Genomic DNA, 19235 nt, shown 5'->3' with positions numbered 1-19235 from the left:
CCCCCACCCCCCACCCCTCCCCTCATCTGTAGTTTCACTTTCTGCAGTTCCGTTACCCACAGTCAACTGTGGTTGGGAAGCAGATGCTCCTCCTCAAGAATTCAAAAGGCAGAAAGCCAGTAGCAGCCTAAGGCTAAGTCTCCAGTACCTCCATCATTCACCTCATTTCATGTCATCACATAGGCATCTTCCCATTTCACATCACAAGAAGGGTGAATAGAGTGCAGTAAGGTATTTTGAGAAACCACATTCACATCACTTTAACTATGGTATATTGTTACAGCTATTCTAGTTTATTGTTAATCTCTTACTGTGCCTAATTTATACATTAAACCTTATCATAGGTAGGTATATAGAGGAAAGGGAAGGGAGAACTATAAATTCATACAATGGAATACTGCTCAGCCATAAGAAAGAAAAAACTATGGATAATGCAACAACATAGATGGATCTCAAAGGCATTTATATAGAGGGAAAGAAGCCAGTCTCAGGGCTACATCCTCTAAAAAAAATAAGTGCCACAGACTATGAGTCGATTTATATGACATTCTTTTTATTTTTTAATTAAATTTTAGTTACCATACTGGACAATATTGGTTTCAGGAGAATTCAGTGATTCATCACTTACATACACCATCCAGTGCTCATGACAATGAGTGCCTATTTTAATACCCATCAGCCATCTAGCCCACCCCCTACCCATTTATGACATTCTTGAAAAGATGAAACTGAGAAGATCAGTGGTTGCCAGGGGTCAGGATGGAGGAGGGGTTACTACAGAAAGGTAGCACAATGGAGGTTTTTGGAACCATGGTTTCTGTATCCTCTGTGGTGGCTCCAGGAGTCAGTATGTGTAATTTAAACTAAGAACACTGCACCCCCCCAAAAAGTTCATTTTACCATATGCATGTTAAATAAAATTTAAAAACATGATAGGATCTAAGTGATTTTTCATACAAAGTTGAAACTTTGAATTCTTCAAGAAAGTAAGTACAGTCCTAGTACAGTTACTCTGCGGAAAATGATGTAAAGCGAATGTGGTCACGACTAAAATGAAAAGACCTACTTTGTACCTTCCTTGGGCAGCAAGAATTTATATATGCTTGTGCCTGCTATTCAAGAGCATTTGACACCAGTTTCCTTTGTATGCTGAGGACAGAATCCCCAGAGGTTAATACTGAATTCCCCTTACTGTTCCTTCTTCTCTTGATCTGTATCTCCTTGAGTTTTTCCCTGAAATGAAGATTGAAAACATCTATGGACCAGTTTTCCTTCCCTTTTGCATGTGTGTGATGTTTCTTATATCTCTCCTTGAGACGGGATTTAGGGTAGCTACTTTATTCTGTAAGATAACTCCCAAGTGCATCCAACTTTCCCCTGGCTTTTCTAATTTAAAAAAAAAGTACTCGTATTTTTAAAAATACCCGTTAGGGTGTCTGGCTGGCTCAGTCACTGGAGCATGTGACTCTTGATCTCTGGGTTATGAATTCGAGCCCCACATCGGGTGTAAAGATTAAAAATCTTTTTTAAAAATTTCGATCACTGTCATTTTACCTCTGCATATCTTTTCTTGGGGTTTATTGACTATGGGACTCTTCTTTTTCTCTGTAGCTGATGAAACTTCCATTCTACCTGGAATTTTGCTCTCTTTGTGTGTTAACATGTGGATGCGTTGGGTTTATTCATCTCCGTAATTTCCTGCACACTTTTAACTGGAGTTGCCGGCTGGGGTTTTACAGTGAGAGGCTGTGTTGTTTCTCCTACAGAAACAGCCTCAGGCCTTTCCTGAATGGATAGCAGAACTCTACGGTCAGCAAATGGCTTTTTTTCTCCCCACAGTATATCCTCCCCACTCTGTCCCCATCATTATATCAGAGCTTTTGTGTCCAAAAAGAACAGATCCAATTGTTCTGGGGACCTGGAATGACTCCTGTCCATTTTGCTTTTCCTTGGGAGGCCCTATTCAAATTGGGTAAATGGTCTGTAATCCAGAGGATCAGATTTTGCTTTATCAGCTATTTTTTAAAAATCCAGTGTGATGTTGAAAATCTACTACTCTACACAGTGAAAGAAGAGTGCTTACAGTTGTTCATAATGCCTGAGCAGTGATTGTTAGTTTTTAAGTACAGGAATTTGATAGATTGTGAAAAATTTCTTGCGTATATAAGACTCACTTTTGCTTTTTAGTAATTTATTTTAGTACCTGATATTCTGATTACTCCTGTCATTATTACAACAGTTAAAAAAAAAAGGTTTTTTTCCCCTTTTGTAGGCTGTCATTATTTGTATCAAAAACAAAGAATTTGAAAAGGCTTCAAAAATTTTGAAAAAACATATGTCCAAGGACCCCACAACTCAGGTAAATTTGAAATACTTTTGCTTCCCTGACTTAAATCCATCTCATTGTTTTTTGTGGGGAAACAGGGAAAGGGTTCTTTGTCAGGAATGTTATTTAAATATTTGGCATCCTAGCATGTTGTCTTTTATATCCTGAATAACATTGTGAGATTGGCTTTTCAAATTTTATTTTTTATTATACAAATTTACCTAAATTGTTTTCTTGCCCATTTCTGTCTGGTTTGTGACAGAACTTTAAGTGATCAGCACCAGGTATTAAGCTATCAAGTTCTATAATGCTCCTGAAACTTTACTTACATAAATGCTGATCCTGCATATTTGAGAATCAGCCTTGGTGAGGACTTAATGCTTCTGTTTTCTGGTGTCAAAAGCTCTGTTGGTGCCCTGCTCTTTTATTCCTTTCCTTTGTAAATCTAAATTTTAGTTTTTGAAAAGATAATACATGTACATAATAAAATTCAAAAGGTACAACAAAAGAGCTTAGTGAAAATTCTCTCATCTCTTGACTTAGCCACTTCATTCATCTCCTCATAGGCAACCAGTGTTTTTTTTTTTTCTTTTATCCTTTCAGAGGTAGTCTAGTCTATGCATATGTAAGCTAACAAGTCTGTGTGTATATAGAGAAATACATACATATATCCATTCTTCCTGCTCTTCCCATATATATCTGTGAGCATATTCTACACACTAATTTGAGCATTTTGTAAATTGCTTTTTTCACTTAACATATCTTGAAGGTCATTCTATATTAGCACGTAAGGAGCTTCTTCATCCTTTTTTTCCCTTAAGTTTAAAAATCTTTATGTAAATGTATAAAGATACTTTAGATCCTAAGTTCTTCGTATTTTTTTATAGCTACATACTAACCCCTTATGGCTGATCCATAATTTATTGGCCTCTTCTTTGTGGTAGGCTCCCCTTCCTGTATATGAACACTGATTGCCATTGACAACATTTGAAAGTTGATAGTGTTGTCTCAACTCACCATCATTGAATTTTTACTAGAGTTCTCCTTTCTTATGTTGCAAATATCGGTGCTTTGTGTAGAAGCTGAGAAATGATCTCCTGAACATTATCCGTGAGAAGAACTTGGCCCACCCTGTAATCCAGAACTTTTCCTATGAGACCTTCCAGCAGAAGATGCTGCGCTTCCTGGAGAGTCACCTGGATGACGCAGAGCCCTACCTCCTCACGGTGGGCCTTGGCCTTCTCTTCCCATAACCGTGATGTGGCCTTGAGGATGTGCAGGCAATTAGAAAAGGACAGCTCTTTTTAGAAGTGAAAAGAGTAAATGTGTGTAAAAGACTTTTGAATTATATGCACTGTCATCCTTAATTAAATGCCTTAAATATACAGAAGCAGAGATTCTGTACAGAAGCAAATGGAACGTGTATGGTTTCCTTTACCTTCCACTTATACCTCCTACATGTGATCAATCTGTTGTGGTTAAAGTAGGGGAACACTTGAAGTGAGTGGTAGTTCCCAAAGGAGATGAAATTTGAGTTCAGTTCGGGAGCAAGAATGGTTTGGTAGGTACAGTATGATGGGGTTGTTAAAAGGAAGAAGGAATAACTGGAGAAGAAAGGTGTGACTAGAAGTGTGATAAGGCATAACAAGCCAAATGAAGACATTCTTTAATTGGATCAAAGTGATCAGCATGAAGAATGGCAGCAGTGAAGCTCAGGACAGCATGTGGAAGAATAACCTAGTATGTCCTATAGGGTGGTCTGTGATACTGGAAAACAGTGAGAGGGTTTTGTCTAGTTTTGGTTTTAAATCACCAACATCCAAGAATATCTTAGCTCAGGGTGGCTGGCTGACTCAGTCGGTAGAGCATGCAACTAACTCTTGATCTCAGGGTTGTGAGTTCGAGCCCCATGTTGAGTATAGAGATTAATTAAAAATAAAATCTTAAAAAGAAAGAAAATAGCTTATAACAGTAGATCTTCTAGGTCCATATTAGGATAGTGTCTGGGATCCTAGCAGTCATTTGGCAGATGTCAAATTATGTACAAAGCAGATAGTTTGGAATATTCAGAGAGCAAGTGTCAGGATACTTGAGCCTGGCCTGGGATCCTACATTTTGTATTCCAGATAACTGGAAAAATAACCTTCCACTGTTTCTGTGAGGAGATAGAACTTTCAGTTCTTTCTTTTCTTTTTTTTTTTTTTTTTGAGAGAGAGCGTGTGCAAGCTGGGGAGGGGCAGAGGGAGAGAGAGCATTCCAAGCAGGCTCCAGGCTTCCATCATGAAGCCTGCAAGATCCCAGTACCATGAAATCATGACCTGAGCCGAAATCAAGAGTCAAAGGCTCAACTGACTGAGCCATTCAGGCGCCGCCCCCTCCTTTTTTTAAGTAGGCTCTACACCCAACATAGGGTTTGAACTCATGACCCTGAGATCAAGAGTCACACACTCTACTGACTGAGCCAGCCATGTACCCCTAGAACTCTCAGTTCTTAAGACATCACTTGTTATAGATGTGCATATCTGAAACAATGATACTAGACTAATTGGAAATATATTTTTTTCAGTCAGAAGGAGACAGATGGGCAGTTGGAGTGAGAGCAAGATTGGCCACTCAGGGCTTTATGTGGTATAAGTAAGGATTTTCAGAGTTAATAGCAAAACATATTTGTAGGCACACAGTTACAAAAAAAATTTATATACAAAGTAAAAGATATTAATATAAACATTAGTTATCGTAAGTTTGGAAAAAGAAGTTTGACTTTTTTGCGTGACCCCAAAGTATAACTGGCATTCAGAAACTAGATTAGGGCTGAGATTGGAAGAATGGAAGAGGAAGTACAGAGTCAAATTACATACTTATTTGTTGTCCAAAAGGTTAATGAATTCTTGCACTGCCCAGATGGTTAGCACCACTCAAATTGAGTTCTCCTTTAGTATAGAAAATTGTGAGCCATTTTTTGAGGAAAGAAAAAGCAAGACATCTGAGATAGTTCTTGTGAGTTCTCATCCTTTGTATGTCCTCCTCTAGTTTATGCCTTGAGTGGATTTATAAGTGAACACTTATGCATGTTGAGTATGTATGTTCGTGAAAGAAAAGAATTAATGAAATTCTGTGACTTCCTCTTCCTCATGACATCCTTCTTTCCCCAGATGGCCAAAAAGGCTTTGAAATCTGAGACTGCTGCCTCAGGTACAGTGAAAGAAGATAAACAGCCAGCACCAGAGCCTGTGCAGAAGCCACTCAGAGAACCTACAAGGTGAGAGGAATGCCGTTTCACGATCTTGGGTGAAACATAAGGGTATTCTGTTGGAAGCAGTCTCCTTAGAGCAGAAATCAGTTAGTTCCTCCTCGTACTGACATGTTACCTGGTTACTTATACAAGGCAGTGTGGGAGTTACAGAGCATACCTTGGGAACATGAGAATATTGAAGATGGGATGTCATATCCCTGACAGAAGTTTCTGACTGGTTGTTCTTCAAAGGTTCTTTCCTTCTCTGTTCTCCCTTACTTGCCCTGCTCGTATTTACTCAGTATGTTGTTGTGGATACCTGATCTCTTAATGCACTGTTCAGACTCGTGAATCAGATTCCCAAGACAAGTTGTTAAAGCAGGACTCACAAGTTTAGATGTCTTTGGGGGCCCAGTAGGAAATGTACGGGGGTGAGTATAGGACAATACATTTCAGAGCATGTGAGTGTGAACCAGAGAGGGCATGCTTTTCAGATTCGTGTGATTGTTGCAATGTGGAAATGTCCAAGGATGCCCAGACTTCAGTTCAAATTTTTATGTGAGACATCCAGTTTTGTTTTTGGTTTTTTGAGCTTTCCCAGGTTTTGGAGGCAATTAGTCCAATTAAAAAAACCCAAAACTTGCATAGGTTAGGCAACAAGACATATCTGCCAGCTGGGTTTGGCTTGTAGGCTGCCAGTCTGCCCCCTCCTAACAGTTTTTAAGTCTACCAGTTATTCCAAATTATAGTTGAATTTAACTTTATTATGAAAAGGCAGTTTCTCATTGTTCAAGACTGTGTGGCTCACTTCTTACTCTGAGAATTCTCAAAATCCCATTTGTAAGTGTACTGTAGGAGAAGGGGGCAGAATGGAGACCAGTCTTTTCCTTCTTTCACACGAGGGTTGGACTGGACAGCTGGAAGAAGAGTTTAGACTTCAAGGTGAGATTGCTGAATTGTCATTTGGTTGCCCAGACAGACTCTGTAGCTGTTCGCCACTATACAGAGTTCTGACAGAGTTGCTGTAGATCCTGCAGACTGAAGCGATTAGCACACTGGCTAATGAGGGCTTTTGGAAGAGGAGTGTCATTGGCCCTAGTCCTTTACGGTTCGCTTACCTAGAGTTTAAACTCTCGAGTTCAACATCTATATCATATTTAAAGCTTCTACTTACGCTTATAAATAGAAGCTTTATAAAGGTTGTTTTGAAAAACAACTTTTTTTTTTCCCCTCCAAATGAAGTGTCCTCAACTTGAGGAGTCTTCTAATTTGAAGCTTCACACTTTGGAAAAGTTGAGGCTGTTTGGATGAGCATCAGTAATGGTGAGGCTGATCTTTGTATATCTGCTTTCTGTGTAGGCAGTTACGGAGTACTCCAACCACCATTGGAATTATGACCCTGAAAGCAGCGTTCAAGACTTTGTCCAGTGCACAAGATTCTGAGGCAGCCTTCTCAAAACTGGACCAGAAAGATCTGGTACTTCCTAATCAAGTGTCCCTGCCATCACCAGCCCTCAAAAATAAGAGACCAAGAAAAGATGAAAATGAGAGCTCAGCCCCAACTGAGGGTGAGGGGGGCTCTGAACTGCAGCCCAAGAACAAGCGCATGACAATAAGCAGATTGGTTTTGGAGGAGGACAGCCAGAGTACTGAGCCGAGCGCAGGCCTCGACTCCTCCCAGGAGGTCATCCCAGCGTCACCATCCAAGCCCACCGTTCTCAACCAACCCCTCCCCGGGGAGAAGAATCCCAAGTATGAAGACGTTCTTTGTGGCAGTTTTGGGGCTGGTTGGTGGTCCTGGTTGGGCCTGGTATTGCTTCCATGAATGAAGTAACTTTCAGCTAAGTTATTCACCACCAAGGCTTGCTCAGACTGCTAGAATGTGACTTGGGAGTGGGGAGTGACGACATAGCCATCCCTGCCAGTTCCGAAGCTCCACCGTGGGCTTCGAGGCACTGCACTAGATGTGAGTGAGGATGGAAGGGTTTCAGAGCCTCCTACTCATTGCTGCTTTCATTTTTAGCAAACTTCTGAGTGCCCTGACTACTAAATAACAGTTTCCTTGTTAAAAGAAATTTGTTTGAGTTGGGCCACTTTTCACTTTGATCCTTAAAAAAGATTTATGAATATTTATAATTTTGCACCTTCTATGAGCATCTTAAGACTTGGCAGATTCAGTAAATATCTCCTAATCTCTCACATTCTGCTAGGTTCTGTTGGCGCAGTGGTTAGAATGCTTTTATTTTGCTCCCTATCCTGGCCTGGTTTTCAGGTTTTGCCACCCTTTGTTCTCTCTTGTGGATCCTTCCTCTAAGCAAACTCATTTGCTTGTTCTCTCTGGAACACACCTGTTTCTTTCTGCTACTGTACTCTTCTTGCTTCCTCTCATTCCCCACAGTTGGGTTATCATTCCTCCATCATTGCTTGTGAGAATCCCATACATCCTTCAAAGGGAAGAGGAGCTGATACTGATGAAGTGCTTCCCATGGGCATATTATTTTACTGAATCTCTAGAATCCTTACTCTGTAAGTCATATATTAGCCCCACTTTTAGATGACAAAGGTTTAGAAAGTTATTAATTTGCCTGAAGCCACAAAGCTGAAAAGTGGCAAAATTGGGCTTTGGGATTTTTAATCCTAATTGGTTTTGACTCAAAAAGTCAATGGCCTATACACCACATACACCAAGATGCCTCTTAAAATTCTACTTCTTCCATGAATCTCCCCTGGTCACCCTGCTTTAAGTGATCACCTCACTGGTCTCCCAAAGCCATTGCCATCTCTACCACTGCTCTGACATGCATGTGCTAAGTGCCCAGAGAGGCTATGGCATCAAAATGATAAATACTGAGGCACAAATCTGCACAATACATATCATTACCTGCATCTGGAAGTGAGTGAGTCATTGGCTGGGCAAGCAAATGGAGCTCAATACACTTTTATTCTCATTTGATACATGATCTCCTTTATTTCTTGTGGCAGTTCTATAAAGTATAGATATTGTTGCCATGAACAGATGAGGAAACTATAGAGAATACATGATTACAGTGGTTTTATAAATGGGAAGAAGATTCGTGAAGGTTTAGACCTGTTTACCTCTCTCATGTGTCAAGGGCATGAAGTTTGAAGGATACCCTAAAGCAGAGGTCGGCAAACTACAGCTCCTGGGCCAAATCTGCCTGGCACCCATTTTTGTAAATAAAGTTTTATTGGAACTCAGCAACAAACATCACATATGTATTGTTTGTGGCTGCTCTTGATGCTACACTGAGTTGAATAACTGCAACAGAGACAGTAAGGCCTGCAAATCTGAAGATACTCTCTGGCCCTTTACAGGAAAAGCCTGGCTAAAGGATTTGCCTGTGAGGTACCCTGGGAGCTCCAGGGAAGAGGAGCTCAACAAAGTTGTGGGTGGAACAAGCCTTGCAGAGGAGCGAATGTTGAGCTGACCTTGAAGGATGAGTAGGAGGTCATCAAGCATATTGGCGGGGGGGGTGGGGGTGTTAGACAGCAGGAACCCCTTGTATAAAGTCATGAGAAAGCCTGGTTTGTTCCAGATGTCATGTATTCTGGATGGCAGAAGAATATAATGCACAGAGATGATGAAGGGAGAAATGTGTGGATGGGTAGACGGGCCAGGTCTTGAATTCCTTCCGTATTCTGTCAGGCAGAGGTTCTTAAACTGGGCTTCCTGTCACAGTGACCTGTGGGATGTTAGTAAAAATAGATAATCCCAGGCTCCTGAGTACTGAATTAGAAGGGTCAGGGTCTGTAATCTGCTTCTCTGTGCCCCAGATAATTCTACTACAGCTAACCTGAGGGCCTGGTGAGCTACCATTGATGCCTTTTGAACAGGCACTGAGGTAAAGGAAACCAGATAGGTGGCTGGAGACTGCTACCGAATGAGTAGTCAGGACCTGGAGGAAGCTGGGCTGCTGGAATTGAAGGCAGGATTAGGATACACTACCTGGAGGGCAGGGTCACAACTACTAGATTTTTATATGTCCAGTGGCACTTGGCAAAGGGCAAGAGCTTATTAGCTGTTTATTAACCAAATAAAATAATAATTCTTGGTTCTTGCAACTTAAAGGGTCCTAACCAAAACTTACATAAAAGGCCAGCAAAGGGTTAACGTTTTAGGCTTCCTGGCCACTTGTGTCTCTGTTGCTTATTTTTGCTTTTGTTTTTTTACAGCTCTTTGAAAATGTAAAAACCATTCTTAGCTCAAGGGTTGTAGAAAACCCAGCAGTCTCAGGCTGTAGTTTGCTGACCCCTCTAGACCAGACCCCTCTAGCCCATTCATTGCTCAGCTAGTTCTATCTTTACCAATAGGAGCATAAGGACCAGGAAGTGACGTGACTCGCCTAGGACTGCACAGCCAGCTCACAGACAAGGACCCAGATTTCAGCCCCTACCACAACAGAAGTTAGGCAAAACCAAACAAGTGTACTCAAAATAAGTGCTGCGTTCAAAGGAGGAGCAGGAGGTTACCAAAGTGATCTGTGCAGACTGTCTGCAGGCAGAATGAACAGACACATGGGTGAAAATGACAGACCCAGAGGTTAAAATCAGTTTTATCCCAGCATGGGGTAATAAGCAGGGAGAAAACTAAAGCTGTAATCCTGACTTTTATTTATGAACAGTAATTAACATCCTGAAAAGGAAAAATGTCATGTAATTTTTTTTTTACTTTATCTCAAGCAAATTATTCTCAGAAATAATATTTTGGGGGATATGATCTAATTTAAAAATAAAGCAAAGTAGATAGTGTACCATTTGTCTCAGCCATGTAGATAATTTCCTAGAAAACTCAGGGAATTCAAGGAATTTTTTTCAAGTCTGTGTACTTCTTAAGCAGACTGCTTTCATTACTCATTTGCAAAATACCTACCCAGACTTAAAAATAAATTTCCATTCATGGGAAGGAGACAGAAGTTTGTCTCTATACTCTCTCGGTCAAGTTTTAAAAAAAAAAAGTTTTTTCTTAATGTTTTTATTTATTTGTGAGAAAGAGAGAGAGAGAGAGAGACAGTGTGAGCAAGGGAGGGTCAGTGAGAGAGGGAGACACAGAATCCGAAGCAGGTTCCAGGCTCCAAGCTAGCTGTCAGCACAGAGCCTGACGCTGGGCTCAAACCCACAAACCGTGAGATCATGGCCTGAGCCGAAGTCAGATGCTTAACTGACTGAGCCACCCAAGGCGTCCCTCTCTCAGTCACGTCATTCGAGCTATGTAAATTCTTCAAAATTAAATTCAGATACAAGTTTGCTTTGTAAAAGATGTTACAGTACTGAGGTCAGATTTGTGCTTGTTATGTTCCCAGGGCCATTAATCAGGTAAACGTAGTTAAAGTTGAATACAAAAGACTGACTACAAATTTCATTTATTCAGCAATTCGAGTTTGGGATTAGTTTCTTAGCTTTGGGTCTTTTTTTGATTACACTCAAATACTTAACATTTCACATTTACAGGAAGGATTTTTATTTTGCTTATACTCTGATCTTCAATGGTTTAATTTGCAGCTCTTCGATAATCCTGTTACTACCTTAGCACATATTTCTCCAGCTCCTGTTAGAATATGTGTTACTGTACTAGATGTTTGGGGTAGACAAATGAAGATACAGTGCTTGCCTTCAGGGTGCTTATGATTAGGGGTGTGCTGCGAAATGGCTGTTTAATAAAGTGGAAGCACAACCACAAGGGCAGAGGAGTGGAGGCTTTTTGTGTGTATTGGAGGCCAGGACTTAGGGCAAGCTTCACTGGGAATGATGGCCTTAAAAAATGGGTAGAATTTTACTTGGCAGTGAAGGGGATCCCAGGCAGAGGGGAGTGTAGAGAGGCAAGTACAGAGCTTATAGAAGGAAAAGAGCAGAAGGCATGGCTCTGCCGTTTGTGCTGATGTGGGTGGAGAGAGGAGGTTTTCGTAGCAAGAGACTGGCTACGGCCAGACTGCATGATCTTCGTTCACTCATACCAGCCTCAGTGTTGAGGCAGGGAGAAGCCATCATGGAACAGAGAAGGGATGAGGTAATTCCAGACTGCTGTTTGGGTGGTTTTGGAAGGGGAATGGGCTGAGGACAGAGACTCCAGTTAAGAGACTAGTGTGATACTGGTGAAAGGTACCAGTGCTTGGACAAGGGGAATGGAGAGGGAGAAGAATGTAGTTCACAGATAGGACCAGGGCATGTCTTTGAAGAACTGGGAGCAGTTTGCATGTTCTAGGCTAGAAGAATGCTGAGACCTTTAAAATTAGAGTCAAAACCCACCAACCAACCAACAAAACAGGAAAATGAACAGATTTTGAGGGGGATAGTGGTGTATTTGTTGCTGAGTTTTAGGGACAATCCTGCCGCCTGCGGGACAAGGACATGGAGGTACCTGGCCAGGTCAGGACTCTGGGAGTTATACGTGCATCCCAGCTGTGGTCACAGAACAGGGAGGTGTTCAGGCCATGAGAGAGCCATGGGTAAAATATTGGATGACCCTGATGAATCTGTTTTACATCTTTTGTCCTCTTGTTGATTTCCCCTCAGAGTACCCAAAGGCAAGTGGAACAGCTCTAATGGGGTTGAAGAAAAGGAGACATGGGTGGAAGAGGATGAACTGTTTCCAGTTCAGGGTAAGCTAGGACATTCCCCTTGGTCTCCTTGATGGTAGCTGAAGTATAGATGCATGTTACTATCACATAAATGTTCCAGAAACTGCTGGTCTCCAAACTAGTAAAAGTCTAGTTAAAGTTTCTCATTGTGATTCACGGGGAGGCAGTTTTTTGTCCTTTCCCATTAAACAATGGAGACTGTCAAAGCAGCACTTTATATTTAAAGAGAATTTTTAATTTTTTTTTTAGTAGGCTTCACACCCAACGTGGGGCTTGAACTCACAGCCCTGAGATCAACTGCTCCACTGACTGAGCCAGCCAGGCACCCCATGATTTTAATAAATCCTATATTTAATTCTAGCTGATGGTCTTCCTAAAGTCTTTTAATTAAAGGTAGAAATGGCCATTCCCTGCATTTCTTGTTTAGGTAAAAAAAAAAAATCCTACCTGCTTTATTATTTTTTTCCAAAATAAGAAACTTTACTTTTCTATAATTAACACTAAAGTTTATAGCATTTGCATTAGAATATCTCCCACCACATACTTTGCATTCTAATTGGAAGTATCTAAGTGCTAAAACATAATCTTGGAGATTCTAAAGATTTTTGGTGACACAGCAACAACAGTAAACCTGCCAATCCCAATTCTGTCCTTAAAAATTACCTTCATTGGCACATAGTTGGCAAGATCAAGATCACACAGGAAGTGGGGGAAGTAACAGAAAATCAATAAAAGTGGCATAAAATATTTAAAAACAATAGGATCTAAAAGTTCCAGAAAACATCTACTTCCAGTGCAGTCCAAATTTATCAGCTTGAAAATTTGCTTCTACTACAGTATGAGGTACTTCATCATTTAAAAATAAATAAATATCTTGCCTTTGTAAGTAGCCCTTTTCCTGAGCCACCCTCACTGCTGGGACAGTAGCATCTGCCGCAGCAGACCCTGTAGCAGGTTTCAGGTGTGTGCAGTTTTGCCTTTTCTTGCAGCTTTGTAACGGCTCTAGTTGGCTTGCAACGGCATGTCTTTTATACTAGTTATACCCTCCTATAGCCCTCTGGCCTTTAAAAAATGATCTTGCTGCATTTTCTTGAGGCCTGATGTCTTTCCTTATGGTGAGAGTGTGGAACTTGACCAGATCTCACATGGTCTCTCTCAGTGGGGAGCAATAATTAACTATTCTGTTCTTGTTTATGGAACTGAACTACATTTTACTGACATAAAATGATCAGGGATTTGAAAATTCTGGCATAAAACAGTAAAATTGTATTGTTTCAAAGCAGTGGTTAGTTAGCAAGGGGTTGTAAAGCAGAAATTATACACACACAACAAAAGTATATAATCCACTTGACTTGAACACAGGTTTGAACTGCATGGGTCCGCTTACATGCATCTTTAAAAATAAATACAGTATAATACTATAAGTGTATTTTTCTTATGATTTTCTTTTACTTCTTATTTTCTAAATAACCCTTTCTCCTGTAAGAGTATAGAATATAATACATATAACATACTGTGTATGTGTTGACTGTTTATGTTCTTGGTACTGCTTCTGGTCAATGGTAGGCTATCAAGTTTTGGGAGAGTCAGTGTAGATTTTTGACCAGGTTGAGGATTGGGGCTCCTAACCCCCACATTCTTTTAAGAGTCACCTGCATATGTGTGTATATTAAAGTTTTAACCTATTCGGTAATTTTAAAAATCACATAGGTTTTACTAAAGAGCCTGAAATCTATCATTAACCAGTCTTTATTGAATGTCTGTCTGTAAAATATTTGCTGGGTACAGATTCTCATTGGCTGAAATGACTGTTATCTTGCAAACAAAGGACAAAACAAATTATCCTTTAGTGATAGCCTTCTCTCAGTGTTGGGAAATTCCAATTAAGTTTTCCTTTTAGGAACATTTGATGTCTTTTTCTTGTGGTTTGTGCAGAGAAAGATGAACTCTGAAATGACTCTACTTTTAATGTTTTCCAGCAGCACCAGATGAAGAGAGTGCAACCAGTATAACAAGAAAGCAGGTAATTTAAGGGGTGCCTGGGTGACTTAGTTGGGTTAGCGTCCGACTTTGGCTCAGGTCATGATCTCACAGTTCGTGGGTTTGAGCCCCATGTCGAGCTCTGTGCAGACAGCCAACTCAGAGCCTGGAGCCTGTTTCAGATTCTGTGTCTCCCTCTCTCTGACCCTCCCTTGCTCATGCTGTCTCTCTCTCTCTCTCAGAAATAAATAAAATATTTTTTAAAAAGCAGGTAATTTAAAATTACTTTTTCTGACCTTTTCTGGTTGTGTGGATGGAACAAAGGTAAAGTACGCACACCTCACGGCATAGGGTGCCCATGCACCTGGAGAAAGCTCTTTTTGCAATTTTCCGATAATCCAAACTAAGGTAAAGTAATACTTATTCTCTGGAAGAAAAATCTAGGAGGATAGAAACCTGATAAATTTTCCTGACCACGAACAACATACATTTGGAGTTTTTAATGCAGAAGTGATTATTAGTTGAGAATGAAATGGCAGGACATGGAAAATTATTAAATGTCTTAAGCTCCCCAGTGTTAGCTTATCTATATATCATGTTTTAAAAACATAAACCCTTCTTCTGGGTTCAGATTATTGTACTAGGATTCTTGAGTTTACCTCTTCATTGTGTGAAAATGTGAGTAAGTGGAGAGCCAAGTTGTGATAAATATTTTGGTTTTCTTTTGCAGAAGTGGACTGTAGAAGAAAGCGAGTGGGTCAAGGCTGGAGTGCAGAAATATGGGGAAGGAAACTGGGCTGCCATTTCCAAAAATTATCCATTTGTTAACCGAACAGCTGTGATGATTAAGGATCGCTGGCGGACCATGAAAAGACTTGGCATGAACTGAAAAACAGGCTTTCATTTCCACAGAATTCACAGGAGCATGGTTCCTAATAATAGCCCCTGATAGTCTGTTTTTCTTTCAGAAGCTGGGCTGGGATGAGAATTTTGGGCATCGTCCTCCAACATGGGGGAGGTCCCAGTTCTACTTCATCGCTGTTGAAGATCATGGAGCTGAGAAACAGCCAAGTCCACCCCATGTCCTTGGCAGAGATGACAGGCACATAGCTTGTACAGTGCCAGAATATCATTAGTATTTCCCTTCTTTAGTGGTTTGCTTGAATTTAAATCCCTGGTAATCAGTAGAACCTTCTCCTAGGAAATGGTGGAGTCTGTTAGGAGCCAGTCATGACTCTGACCTGTTAAAACCAGCAACGTGAGCATCATTTGGAGTGAACTTGTTCCAGGTAAAGGTTTGGCCTTCTGATGCAAATGCAAAGGACCTTCATCTGTCATGAACCCAGGTTGATGAGACACTCCTGGTGGAATCAGCGTCTCTTTAAAAACTGTTTAGCCAGTTGTAACATCAACATCGAGACCTGACAGCCTTGGCATTTGCCCTCAGTATTTGCTCGGCTAGGTAGGCAGGTTTAACCTCCATCTCTCCTGTGGTTGAACCAGTGTGTTTTTTGGTAAAATGGTGATTGTAGATAAGCTTAGCCCTTTCCCCCATCCCCCCTGCCCAATTCCCTTCTTTATGCTGGACTTTTAAAGCTTAAAAAAAAATCTTGACTGAATATAAATGCCTAATTCCATTCTTTGTGAAATGGTTGCTTCCGCCTGATTCCCTAATTGTGCTGTGTTAGTGTCTTGCTTTGAAACTCAACATTCCCTTCTCCTTTTGTACTGTGTTGTGCTTGCTGTCTCTCTCGGACACCCTTAAAAACTGTCTTTTTGGCAAAAAAGAGAGAGAGAGAAAAAAATTTCAGTAAAGTGTTTTCTGTAATCTTTTTTTTAAATATGAGAACTAATTATTGTCCACAACTTGTAGCACTCTTCATTAAAGTCTTGCTTCTCTCAAATGTTCAGTAGCTATTTAATTCCAGCACAGCATGTATGAGCAGATGGAGGTAGCAACATGTTGAACAATCTTTACTGAACCACGTTGACTATGTTAAGAAGCTGATGTCAAACTGTATTGGATGTTTTAATCCTTGAAAGCCATGTCAAACAGAGATGTGGAAACTTCCTTTTAGTTTGTCCATTTCTTCATATAACATATTTTGGGACAAAATTCCCCTTCTCACATTTGAGTGAGTAAAAGGCAAGGTATAAAAAAATGCTACAATTTTAAAACTCATCCTGTACCTATAATTTAGAAACTTTGTAGAGCTTTTTGTCTATTTACATGTTTTGGAATTTGGTACACTGTTTTTCTATCAGTTAATCCCCAATGAAGCTACAATGAAAAGGTGAGACCCAAATCCCCATCGATCTGGTTGTAGCTAATTTTGGTCTTCCTCTAAACAGGGTTAGGATCCAGAAGCTTTTCTCTCCACTCTCACATTATTAGACTATGCTCTCTAGGTAGAAGTGTGACACTGTGGTACTTTTAGGGAAGCAGAGTATCCTTATCAGTGTCTCTCAAATTGAGAAATTCCTAAGGCCATTAACACTTTTTAACATAACTTCAGGGGTGTTTTTATGATATTATTACTGAAATGGGTATAGACATAAAACTATGCCTACAGCTTCTATAGAACTATGAAATGTACCATGAACTGATGATTCTTTCGCTGAATCTAAGTCCCTGCTCGTGACGTGGGTAGTGTTGGGACTGGAGCAGTGACAGAATGTGGGTGAGGGTGCCTGTTGCACTGCACTAAGAAGGGATCCCAGTCTCTCGCACCTTCACCTTAGCAAGACTGCTGCAGAACCACCGTGCCTGCAGAGTACGGTGATGTCACATGGCCTTCGCTAGATCTGAACACTATTATGAAGTCTGTTCTTTGCTTATTAGCTTTGTGACACTTAGGATATTACCACTTGGGAGTCAATGCAGTGAACTCTGAAGCAATACTTGGCTACAAGGTGCTAATGCTATTTTGTTTTTTTAAGATTATGGCTGAAATAAACACATTAGACACCGTCTGCACTCAGAGACTGACAGAAACACTGTCCTGGTAGGTAAGAGGGGAAGGCCCACTCAAAGCCCCAGCTGCACCAGCCGTGTTTCTGGGAAAGCGAGCCAGCCACCGCAGTCTCTGAATGAACATTTCCTCATCTAGAAGTCAGGAGGTAATGGTACCTCTCTTGGAGGGCCGTTGTGAGAATAAATAGGAAGAAGTAATTCTCTTAGTTCAGTGCCAGCCATGAAGCCAGTGGATGTTCAGCGAGCCTTTTTCCTGCTATGAGGCCTGAAGAAGTCATGAATAAAAGAAGAAAGAGCAAGCGTTTGAATAATAGAAAGTCTTTTAAGTGGGTTTTTGTATAGTTTTAGATGAATCTATTGGGGGGGGGAGAATGAGGATTATCATTGGAGGGGTCTGACCACTGCCTCTTGCTCACTTTATCCATTAAGTGCTTTTTACTCTCCAACCTCTAGCAATGTGCAGAACAAATTCCGGTGAAACAGGTCTGCCCTACATATCCTATTGGAGCAATAGGTATCGTTTAGCAATTAGGTATGAATAAGAGAAAGAATCTCCCCAGCCAAACTTTGTCAGTATATTCAGATGGCTGTAAATAAACTTACCAAACGTTTACCCCCACGAAGGGGGTATGAATAACCATAGCCCAAAGGAAGGATAGAAATACCTCTTCTGAAGTAGCAGAATCTATCTACCAGCTATGAAGTAAGTTTGGTAAGCCATGGAGTTTTTTAGTTTTTTTTTTTTAAATGTTTATCTTTGAGAGAGGGAGAGACCGAGTGCAAGCAGGAGAGGTGCAGAGAGAGAGGGAGGCAGAATCTAAAGCAGGCTCTAGGCTCTGAGCTGTCAGCACAGAGCCCGACACAGGGCTCAAACTCACGAATGGTGAGATCATAACCTGAGCTGAAGTCGGATGCTTAACTGAGCCACCAAGTGCTGCCCCTCCCCCCAATTGAGTTTTTGAGGTAAAAACAAAACCTCTTCCTTTCAGCCAAGCATGGGGTATCATGCCAGTTCTATTATAGAATATCCATGTGTGGCCCCGAAATCGGCCTAAGTGTGACTTGTGAGTTAATGATTACCCTAGCAGGTGTCTAAACTGCTTGGTTTCGCTGGACTTGTGCGAGCAGTTCACCTACAGAGGAGTCTTTGGAAAGCAGCATGTTCTCTTTGCTCTCTGGAGCTGGACTGGTGGTTCTGAACTTAGTGACCTCTGCTAGGAGCCAGAAGACAGAACCCTTCAGTGGCTCTGGGGACCAGTCACTCTTCCATGGAGCAGATCGATCTGACTTTGCCGTCATGATCCCTCCAGGAGGCACAGAATGCTTCTGGCAATTTGCCTACAAGACTGGATACCTCTATTTTAGTTATGAGGTGAGTACACGGGCTCCTCTAGACATACTGGGGACCTGTTTTTTTGTTTGTTTCCTTTTGTAAAGTGGGTCAGGTTTTACTTGAATACAAGATTCTCGTTGTCTTTCTTATGCTGTTAATGAAATGGACCTGGAGTTAGGATGGACACTCTCCATGGATGAATAATCACTAAAACATATGGCTTGACCGACCAAAATGGGTGCAATGGAGGTTTGCTCAAAGCCAAAGGACAAACAAGCTGCCTCTTCCCAGAGAGGTAAACATATATGAACTCAGATTTGGAGACGAGAGGGGAGAGAATCCATTTTTTTAAACCATTAAAACAATATGGATATGGTACAAAGTAAAATGAAAACTCACATAAACTTTCGCAACAGACCCTGACATTTCAAAGAAAGATGCTTCAGTTTATAGGACTAGGGGAGCCAATATTTACTCTCTTGCTTTTAGGGGTAATTCTGGCAAATGACAGAATCACTGACTCAAGGTTGCTCTATTTGGCCAGACAGTCCTGTTTCTTTATGAAGGTAAATGTTTAAAAGTTGCCTGTTCATGGGCCAAGTACATTTATCCTTCCTGTGGTCTACACCACACTGCCCAAGGATGGTGAACTCAATAGTAAAGTCAGAGGCTGTTCACTTTCCTTGTTCTTTATCTTGGAAACCTGTTAATTTTCTAAATTTTGTTTACATAGTAATAGACTCTATTGATCTCCTTCCATTCCACTGTAACTCAAAGCTTATTAGCTTATCAGC

General features: G+C 40.9%; 3 protein-coding genes across 4 annotated transcripts in view; 2 read left to right on the top strand and 1 right to left on the bottom strand.

The window, feature by feature from the left end:
• Nucleotides 1-16038, top strand: part of TERF2 (telomeric repeat binding factor 2) — a 25851-nt gene extending 9813 nt beyond the window's left edge. The window contains exons 5-11 of the mRNA XM_077755676.1: nucleotides 2273-2359; nucleotides 3406-3552; nucleotides 5479-5585; nucleotides 6918-7310; nucleotides 12090-12175; nucleotides 14134-14177; nucleotides 14865-16038. Of these exons, the coding sequence (XP_077611802.1) occupies nucleotides 2273-2359; nucleotides 3406-3552; nucleotides 5479-5585; nucleotides 6918-7310; nucleotides 12090-12175; nucleotides 14134-14177; nucleotides 14865-15023 (1023 nt within the window). The 3' untranslated portion in view covers nucleotides 15024-16038. The remainder of the gene's footprint in view (nucleotides 1-2272; nucleotides 2360-3405; nucleotides 3553-5478; nucleotides 5586-6917; nucleotides 7311-12089; nucleotides 12176-14133; nucleotides 14178-14864) is intronic.
• The window catches only part of NIP7 (nucleolar pre-rRNA processing protein NIP7), a 19139-nt gene continuing 8517 nt past the window's right edge, over nucleotides 8614-19235 (bottom strand). Inside the window, exon 5 of one of the 2 annotated variants that reach the window (XM_077755672.1) lies at nucleotides 8614-9262. In XM_077755672.1, the coding sequence (XP_077611798.1) occupies nucleotides 9236-9262 (27 nt within the window). In that variant the 3' untranslated portion in view covers nucleotides 8614-9235. Of the gene's footprint in view, nucleotides 9263-17087; nucleotides 17374-19235 lie in introns of those variants that run through there. The other variant, XM_077755674.1, reaches the window with a different exon arrangement.
• The window catches only part of TMED6 (transmembrane p24 trafficking protein 6), a 6391-nt gene continuing 5015 nt past the window's right edge, over nucleotides 17860-19235 (top strand). Inside the window, exon 1 of the mRNA XM_077755675.1 lies at nucleotides 17860-18480. Within this exon, the coding sequence (XP_077611801.1) occupies nucleotides 18268-18480 (213 nt within the window). The 5' untranslated portion in view covers nucleotides 17860-18267. The remainder of the gene's footprint in view (nucleotides 18481-19235) is intronic.

Source organism: Crocuta crocuta, unplaced genomic scaffold (genome assembly GCF_008692635.1).
Source record: "Crocuta crocuta isolate KB4526 unplaced genomic scaffold, BGI_CrCroc_1.0 scaffold152, whole genome shotgun sequence".
NCBI lineage: Eukaryota > Metazoa > Chordata > Mammalia > Carnivora > Hyaenidae > Crocuta > Crocuta crocuta.
Note: the sequence above shows the minus strand (reverse complement) of the source record. Positions and strands in the feature narration are given on the sequence as shown.